The sequence below is a fragment of the Acinonyx jubatus genome, chromosome E2 (assembly GCF_027475565.1).
Source record: "Acinonyx jubatus isolate Ajub_Pintada_27869175 chromosome E2, VMU_Ajub_asm_v1.0, whole genome shotgun sequence".
Lineage (NCBI taxonomy): Eukaryota > Metazoa > Chordata > Mammalia > Carnivora > Felidae > Acinonyx > Acinonyx jubatus.
The window spans coordinates 1,170,987-1,179,026 of NC_069396.1; the positions used below are offsets into that span (position 1 = coordinate 1,170,987).

Below are 8,040 nucleotides of genomic sequence, written 5' to 3' on the forward strand. Positions count from 1 at the left end.
CGCGGCGGCGGCGACGAGCCGGACGGGGCGCGCCTGTTCAGGGCGCTAGAGCAACAACGCGGCACCCAAGATTCGGTGGAATACGGTAGTCCCTGCGGGCGACGGCGGCCCCGCCCACTGGCGCCTAGCGTAGGCGCCCCGCCCGCTCGCGCAGGCGCAGAGCCGCCGGCGCACCCCTGCCGCTCCCGGACACGCGCTCATCCCGCGCTCACCCCGCGCTCACCCCGCGCTCACCCCGCGATGGCGGACTCCGACCTGCAGCTGGTGGCGCGGCGCATCCGCAGCTTCCCGGACTTCCCCGTGCCCGGCGTGCTGTTCAGGTGCGGGGGCGGGCGCGGGGCGGGGCGGGGGGGCGGCCGCGCGGGGCCAGGCCAGCGAGCCCGCCGTCCCCGTGCGGGGCCCGGACCCGACCCGACCCCGGGGGTCACCAGGCCTGCCCTCGCGTGCCAGGGATATCTCGCCCGTCCTGAAGGACCCCGACTCCTTCCGCGCGTCCATCCGCCTCCTGACGAATCACCTGAAAGAGACCCACGGCGGCAAGATCGACTACATCGTGGGTAAGTGGAGGGGGCAGGGGCGGGTCCTCGAATCCCAGGTGGACCCTCCCCGGGCCTCCTGCCTGCCCCCGGCGCCGATGCTGTGCCCTGGGGTGTCTCGAGAGGCCCGGAGAGGTCGCCGGGTCTGTGCCAGGCTCCGCGAGGGTACCGTGGGCGTTCCTCCCCCCTGAGCCCTGAGCGGCGCGGACGGAGGGGCGACCCACGTTAGCTTAGGAGAGGCTTGGGGGGCGTCCGTCGGGGACACGCTGAACGTCGCACCGTGCTTGGCTGCCGACCCTCGAGTAGGCTGTAAGGATGAACCTGCTGAGCGGCACTTGGCCGCCTGAGGGTGGGCGCGTCTTTGCGGTGGCCGGCTGAGGGCAAGGTCACCCCATCGCCGTGCCCCTCGCTCTCGCCGACTTCCTGGTCCTCCGTTCTGGACTGGTGGGGCTACGGGCTGAGTATCCCCAAGGGTGTCTGACCAGAGTCCACTGGGCCAAAAACACTCTTGTTGCCCGTCTGTGTGTTGAGCTGTGGGCCAGGCCCTCTGCCCAGCACGGGGCTTCAGGGAGGACCCCAGCAGGCCGGGTCTCCGTGACCGCGCCATGCCCCGGCCCTCCCATGGCTCCCCGCTGCCCTGCGGGACCATGGCTTTTCACTTGACTGTGTCCTTCAGAGGGTTCCTTCCTCTGGAAGCCCTCCCTGGCAGCACCCCTAGGGGGTGGGGCCTGCGCTTCCCCATGAGTGACCGCGGGAGATAGCAGGCGATAGCCCGGGGCCAGCCCCTCCAGGGCAGATGCTGCTGCAAGAATGACAAGAGCCGTCTGAGTCCGCTCCTTAGTTATTAGCAGCCCAGTGACAGGCTGGCGGCAGGGCTGTGGGGAGAAGGCAGGTAACTTCCCTGAGGCCACACAGTTATTTCCGCTTCTGGGTCCCCGGCTCCTGCCCTGCAGCACCCAGCAGGCTCTGTGCACAGAGGTAGGTGCTCAGTCAAGGACTTTTAGCTGGAGCCAACAAAGCCAGGGGCTTCTTGCCATTGTCCGGCACTGGCCCCTGGGGACCCTCGTGCTCCCGTGCCACACAGCCACCCCTGACACCCCACCTCTGACCAACAGGCCTAGACTCCCGAGGCTTTCTGTTCGGCCCCTCCCTGGCCCAGGAGCTTGGCTTGGGCTGCGTGCTCATCCGAAAGCGAGGGAAGCTGCCCGGCCCCACGGTGTCCGCCTCATACACGTTGGAATATGGGAAGGTGAGTGGGCTGGGCACCGCCACCCGTGACCCTTGGGCTTCCTGAGGATATCCTCTGGGTCGGGTGTAGCTGCCGCGGCTGATGCCAACTCTGCCCGAGACGCCAGCCTAGCTCACGCAGCCAAGCGGCAGCTGGGTGGGTTGGGCTCTCGTCGGCACCACCTCCCAGGCTCCGCACACCAGGGCCGCGTCTGGAGACGTGCAGACCGAGTGCCTGCTTCCCATCTGCAGGCTGAGCTGGAAATCCAGAGAGACGCCTTGGAGCCAGGGCAGAAGGTGGTCGTCGTGGACGATCTGCTGGCCACTGGGGGTGAGGGTCTCCCCGCCCCCTCCCCCCGGCAAAGAGGGCCTGGCGCTAGGACTGCTGGGGGTGCAGGAAAGTGGCTCAGCCCACGTGTGAGACGTGGGTTGGGGCCTCAGCACTGTACAGTTTACGCGTGAGCGGCAAGACCCTGTGTGGGCAGGTGGGAGCCTCCTCCCCAGCCACCTCCTCCCCCTCCCCGCCCCCCGGCTGGGTGGGGCCTCATTGTGTGCCCTCTGCCGACCCACTCAGGAACCATGCATGCGGCCTGTGAACTGCTGGGCCGGCTGCGGGCGGAGGTGCTGGAGTGCGTGAGCCTGGTGGAGCTGACCTCGCTGAAGGGCAGGGAGAAGCTGGGGGCCGTGCCGGTCTTCTCTCTCCTGCAGTACGACTGACCCACCCTCCCCGCTCTGGCCGAGAGGAGTTCCTGCCTCGTGGCTGGCCGATGGCCGCCAGGGGGCGCTGGCCACCCGTCTGGACTTTTTTTTTAAACTTTTTTGCAGTTGCCTTTTTCTACCGCCCGGGGCCCTTCCTGCAGGTTCTGGAGGTGCCGAGGCCTGGAGCCGGTAGCTCAGGCCGGAGCCCCGGCCACTGCAAGGCCACCTACAAACACTGAAAAGAGGTGAATAAAGTGCTTTGCTAGAGTGGCTGTTCTTTATCCGGGGCCAAGAGGTGCGGGAATCCCACTTGGCGGGTTGGGCGGGCATGTGTCTGGCATTCTGTGGCTCTCTGCTCCCAGCTGCCTCTCAGGGGGCAGGTGCTGCCCAAACGGCCTCTCAGTTGCTGTGGTCAGTCACACCAGCAGGGTGGCTCATGACACTGTCAGTGGAGTGGGGCTGGCTCCTGAAGGTTCCAGGAAAAATTGGGCTCCGGGCCCCCCCTGCATCCCCCAGCCCTGCAGTCCGCCTCCCTCTTGTACGGGTCCAGCGGGGACACCGAGCTTACTGGGTCACCAGGGATTCCCATGTGGACATATCGGGGGCATTGTGCCAGCCGCCTCACCCAAGCTTGCACAGACTGCAGAGCCACCCCACTCCGCTATGCCCCAAAGACACCAACGATGACAGTCACCAACAGAAACCAGTTTAATGACAATATTCTGCAGGAGGGTGGGCCCACCACCCACACTAGCCAGGGACCCCGGTGGCGAGTTAGGAGGGGGAGAAAAGCGCACTGTGTTCCTAAAGGGAATGAAAGAGACACGGCAGGCCAAGGACCTAAGCCCAGGCCCGCGAGGCTCACCGTGCCGCCTCGGCACGGGCAAGGTGGGCCAGCCGGGCGAGGACACCTGCCAGGTCAGCAGCCTTGTCCAGCTTGACATAGGTGTCGGTGCGGACGTGGTGGAGGCTGAGCCAGTCGGGCAGCAGCTCAGAGAGCAGCTGTACGTGCTTCTCCATCTCCCCTGCAGACAGACAGGATGTGAGCAGGGCCGTGCGCCTGGGAGGGGGTACTGACCCCTTATGGGGGGGTCCAGACCAGTCAGCGGGCCTGCCTTAGGACCAGCCCCCCAACCCGCCCCGCAGGCCTGTCCAAGCCTCCAAGCAGCAGACCCAGTGGTGGGAAGGTGGAAGGGCTCGGGCCAGGGCAGTGACAGAATGGCCTTGCTGAGGAGCTGACCCTCCCACGGAGCCCAACACCAGGCCTGGAGGGGGGAGGGGGGAGGAGGCAGGTCGCCCTGCAGCCTGGAGGGAACCCACAGTCCCGTGGGGCCCGGCGCTGTCTGGGGGGGGTCTGGGGGCCGGGTGGGGGCTCGAGGACACCGTGCCCAGCCTCATCCTGAGCGGGGAATACAGGGAGGGGGCACAGGGAGGGCCCGGCCCCGCCCCTGCACACACCAGGGCTCAGGGCCGCACGGTAGCTGCCCGCCATCCTGGCGCAGGCCACCTCCATGGTGAGGGCGGGCTTGCGCTCTGACACGAAGACGCCACGCAGCACGCGGGCCAGCTCGGGCAGCCGCTCCAGCCGCTGCAGCCGCCGCTCCTGCTCCGGCTGCCGCGTCATCTGCGCCAGCTGCTTCTGCGCCTGCTTGCAGCGGATCTGCGGTAGGCCCCGAGAACGGTCAGCGGAGAGCCGGTCCCACGGGCCCCTGCCAGGACCCCGGACACTCACCCGCTCCAGCAGGTCCTGGGACACTCCCTTCAGGGCGGCAGGCGGGGTGGCCGGCGGGGTGGCCGGCAGGGCAGGGCCGGGGGACCCGGGGCTGCCGGACTTGGCCGTACGCAGAGCCAGGTCACTCAGGGCCTTTTGCATCTGAGGCAGTTCAGAGGGGAGAATCAGAAGGCCCCCCCCACCCGGCCCGGCCACAGGGAGGTCACCGTCTGCCGGCCCAGGCTCACCCTGAGCGTCACGGCAGGTGGCCGGTGCCCAGGGTGCAGCCTGCCAAGCAGGCAGCGCTCCATAAGGGGGGAGGGCACGTCCCACCACCCCAGAGGCGCATGGCCAAGGATGGAGCCTGTCGGGTGCCCGCCCCGCAAGCCCTAAGGCGGCCTCACCCTGGGTGACATCAGGCTGCGGGCACGGGCCAGCACCTCCTGGGCGGTGGCCAGCTTCTCCGTGGTGGGGGGCTGGGGCAGCTCAGCCGGCTCAATGTCAGGCACTTCGTCCACATTGAAGTGGGGGTGCCAACGTGTCAGCTGGTCCTCAGGCACCACCATGGGCGGGTTCAGGGAGGCAAGGAAGGCCTGTGTGAGGAGACGCGAGTGCCAGGTGAGCCCAGGCACATCTGCATTGGGGGGGGGGGGGGGGGGGGCAGGGCTGCTGCGTTCCTAGCCCGCCCAGTCGGGCCATGTTGGGCTCAGGTGCTCAGCTGGGCCAAAGGGCACGACACCCGGAACAGAGCAGCACTGAGCCCATCACGCGCCCCCAGGGCCTGAGGCTGCAGCCCTGAGCTCCCGGACCTCCACTGGGGAACCAGGAGCGGGGCTCTCGCCCAGCCCTGCACCCACCCCACGAGGCAGCCACGGAGATGGGTGAAGAGAACTCGAAGAGTCAGCCTCTCACGAGGGCCCGTCTCCTGCGGGGTAAGACGGAGCTATGACAGGGACGGTTCGGGGCCCAGCCCAGGGCCTGCCGGGGAGGTGCTTCCTCCGAGGACGGAGCCGGTCACCCCCGTCACTCACCCTGTGGTGCTCCCGGACGCGCTCCACCAGATTCTGGCCGAAGACCTGTCTGCGCCGCAGGAGGTGCGAGGCCGTGAGCTGGGGAGCCGTGCTGCCAGCCTCTGCGGGAAGACTTCAGGCCTGAGCCCCCCGCCCGGGCCCGCCCCGTCACCCAGGCCCCCAGACTGCTGGTCTCCGACGCCTCACGCCACGCCCAAAATCACACAGTGTCACTGGCGGGGAAACCGAGGCTCGGACACGCATGACCTCAGTCAGAGCGCGCTCACCCTGGTCTAGCAGCGGCTCAATGGTAAGCTGGTAATCGGACCTCTTGACGCCGTCCTTGAAGGTGGGGATGTTGCGCTCCTGGCGGAAGCGGTAAGAAGCGGGGTACACGGTTCTGATCTGGCCCACGTTGCGCTCCTCAAAGCGCCTGCGGGACAAGGTGCTGGGTCAGAGCGCGCCGGGAAGGGCACACTCAGACCGTACGGGCAGGGTGAGGCCCCCACCCTCTGCGGGCCACTCACTTGCGCATCATGTCCTGGACGCCCTGCTTAACCTTGGCAAAGGTCGCGGTCTCGGAGCGGTTGTAGAGCATGCCCACGATGGTGTCCATGCTGCGGAACATCTCGGCCAGCACCTGGTACTTGTAGGGCAGCACAAGCCCCGGGGGCCCCGGCTGGGCCAAGGCGTGGAAGCGCTGGTAGGCGGGTGCCTTCTGTCCGCTGCCAGGAGGGGAGCGAGGCCTCAGGAGAAGCACCAGACCCACACCCTCCAACACCGACGGCAGGCAGGCCAAATGGCCAGGGAGACCCCGGAGCCGGGGCCCGAAAACCGTCCCTGTTCCCGTGACACAGCACACACCAGTCCCAAAGCCCCGGCGCGCCCAGTCTCCCGTCACCAGCACTAGGGCTGGAACCAGGAAAGCGTGGCCTCACATCTCGCCCGGTCACCTAGGGAAGTCCTGGCTCCTTATCTCTACGAGGCACATATGACCTCAGGAGCTGGGGAGGACAGACATGGGCGCAGGAGACAAATACCCAACAAATGGCAGCTGTAGACGGCATTCCAAAGTCACAAGGGCCACTGAGGCAAGAACGGGCACCCTCTTATGGATGGAGGCTGAGGTGCAGAGCCAAGTGAGTGGCAGGGACTGGAAGGGGAGCAGCCCCCCCAGCCTTGTCCCGCCTGCCATCTTCCCACCAGCCTAGCCTTTCCCTGGGTGCCTGTCTGCCCACCCAGGACTCACCACGGCCCTGCTGGCTGCCCCTGGTCCTCCAGCACGCAGGGTTCCCCAGCATCCTTCCTCTGGGCACTTGCTTTCAGCTCCTGGGCCCGGGCCCCTAGCTCCCGTGCCCGCTGTAGGCACGACTTGAGTTCAGAAAGCGTGACTTTTGAGGAGGCCTGTGGACACAAGATGCCATCAGCTGGCCCGTCACCCCCACACCACTCTCCCTCCCCCCGGGGCCAGCCTCACCGTGTCCTCCTGGGCTGCCAAGCAGGGCAGCTGACCTGCTGAGAGAGTGGCCTCCTCTGGGGAGCCTGGGGCAGCCAGGGCACTGGGGCTCGAGACCTGGTGGACAGGACCGCAAAGGAGAACGAGTGAGGACACCCTGCGGTAAGAGAGGGTTTCCTAGTTCCCTCAGCGGGCTACACACCCGCTGCTGGGGGCATCAATGACAGTTTCTGCTGGAGTCAAGTCAGAGGGGCCAGGCCTGACCCCTCGCCCAGTCTGCTGGCAAGCTAGACACGCAGCCGCCCACTGCGCTCGGGCCCTCCGGCCCTAACTCCAGTACCTTCTGTCCCCACCCCCACTGACGTGCTCTCCAGCAGGCCGGCCCACCTGCCGGGTCTCAAGCGACCCGGCCCCGCGCTTTCTCTACCGTCTCCCACAGCGGCTCCAGGCCCATTCTCCGAATGGTCGAGTCCTCCCTCGCGAGGCTTCGGTTTACCGCGTGCATGCAACCCCCTAGTCCGCGCCCTCCCTCCAGGGCAAGTCTTTTTGTGGGCCACCCCGCCCTGTTTCCCGGCTCTCCCCTCCAAGTGTTTTCTCCCGTCGGTGCTCATCCACTCACCCCGCCCCCCGCCCCGGCCTCAGTTTCCCCCCTCTCCCTGCCGCGGCCTCACCGTGTCGGCCGGTAGCCGCAGCCGCCTGCGCGCGGGCGGCGCGGGGTGGTCGCGCGTGGGCTCGGCGGGCGGGCGGGCGCGCTTGCGGCTGCCTCCCGGGGTCCGGGCCGGGGTGGGGGGTGCCGGCTTGGCGGGGCTCGGGGTGCGCCAGGCCGGCTTGGCCCGCGGCGGCGCGGCGCGGGGCCCGGGGCGGCGGCGCGCGAAGAAGTCGGTGAGACGGGGCTGTGCCATGGCGGGACCCAGGGCCGGGGGCCGGGGACCCGGCGGGACCGAGACCGAGCAGAGTACAGTCCGGGGCCGGAAGTGGGGCCGCGCTCCGCGCCGATTTTCCCGCCGCGCGTGGCCCCGCCCCTCCGCGGGCGGAACCTTCGGCGCCAGGGCGGGATGCGGGGGAGGCCGGGAAATGGACTCGCCGGGGCGCATGCGCACTGGTACTCTTTTAGCCCGGCCGCAGCGCGCATGCGCCTTAGAGCCGGCCGCCTCCGCAGGGCTTGGGGATTTGACGACTCTCCCCGGCTGGCGGCGGTCGTCGAGCCAGTGCGGTCCCGGAGCAGAGAGACATGCTACGTACTTCCTGCTTGAATTGCAAGCGGTGCGCGTTGGACGACACTGGCCCTCCGCGGCGAGGCGCCCCGGGGCAGCCAGACCCCCGCACGAAGACCCCTGCGTCGGCTCTGGGTGCGAATCGTATGTCAGTCCCGCTGCCATGTTTTTAAAAGGAAGAGTGGCT

At 68.2% G+C, this 8,040-nt stretch overlaps 2 protein-coding genes across 2 annotated transcripts in view; one reads left to right on the forward strand and one right to left on the reverse strand.

Annotated features, from left to right (window-relative positions):
- Nucleotides 1-2,637, forward strand: part of APRT (adenine phosphoribosyltransferase) — a 50,626-nt gene extending 47,989 nt beyond the window's left edge. Inside the window, exons 2-6 of the mRNA XM_027076419.2 lie at nt 204-320; nt 451-557; nt 1,652-1,785; nt 2,016-2,094; nt 2,338-2,637. Coding sequence (XP_026932220.1) covers nt 241-320; nt 451-557; nt 1,652-1,785; nt 2,016-2,094; nt 2,338-2,480 — 543 coding nt within the window. The 5' untranslated portion in view covers nt 204-240 and the 3' untranslated portion in view covers nt 2,481-2,637. The remainder of the gene's footprint in view (nt 1-203; nt 321-450; nt 558-1,651; nt 1,786-2,015; nt 2,095-2,337) is intronic.
- A 515-nt stretch (nt 2,638-3,152) lies between these two features.
- CDT1 (chromatin licensing and DNA replication factor 1) lies at nt 3,153-7,664 on the reverse strand. The gene is made up of 10 exons (XM_027076413.2): nt 7,311-7,664; nt 6,661-6,756; nt 6,433-6,587; nt 5,711-5,908; nt 5,471-5,616; nt 5,205-5,305; nt 4,578-4,766; nt 4,195-4,335; nt 3,921-4,122; nt 3,153-3,487 (listed from the first exon to the last, which is right to left on the reverse strand). Exons 1-10 carry the CDS (start codon nt 7,539-7,541, stop codon nt 3,324-3,326), a joined length of 1,623 nt encoding a protein of 540 aa, XP_026932214.1. The 5' UTR covers nt 7,542-7,664; the 3' UTR covers nt 3,153-3,323.
- Between the last annotated feature and the right edge of the window lie 376 nt (nt 7,665-8,040).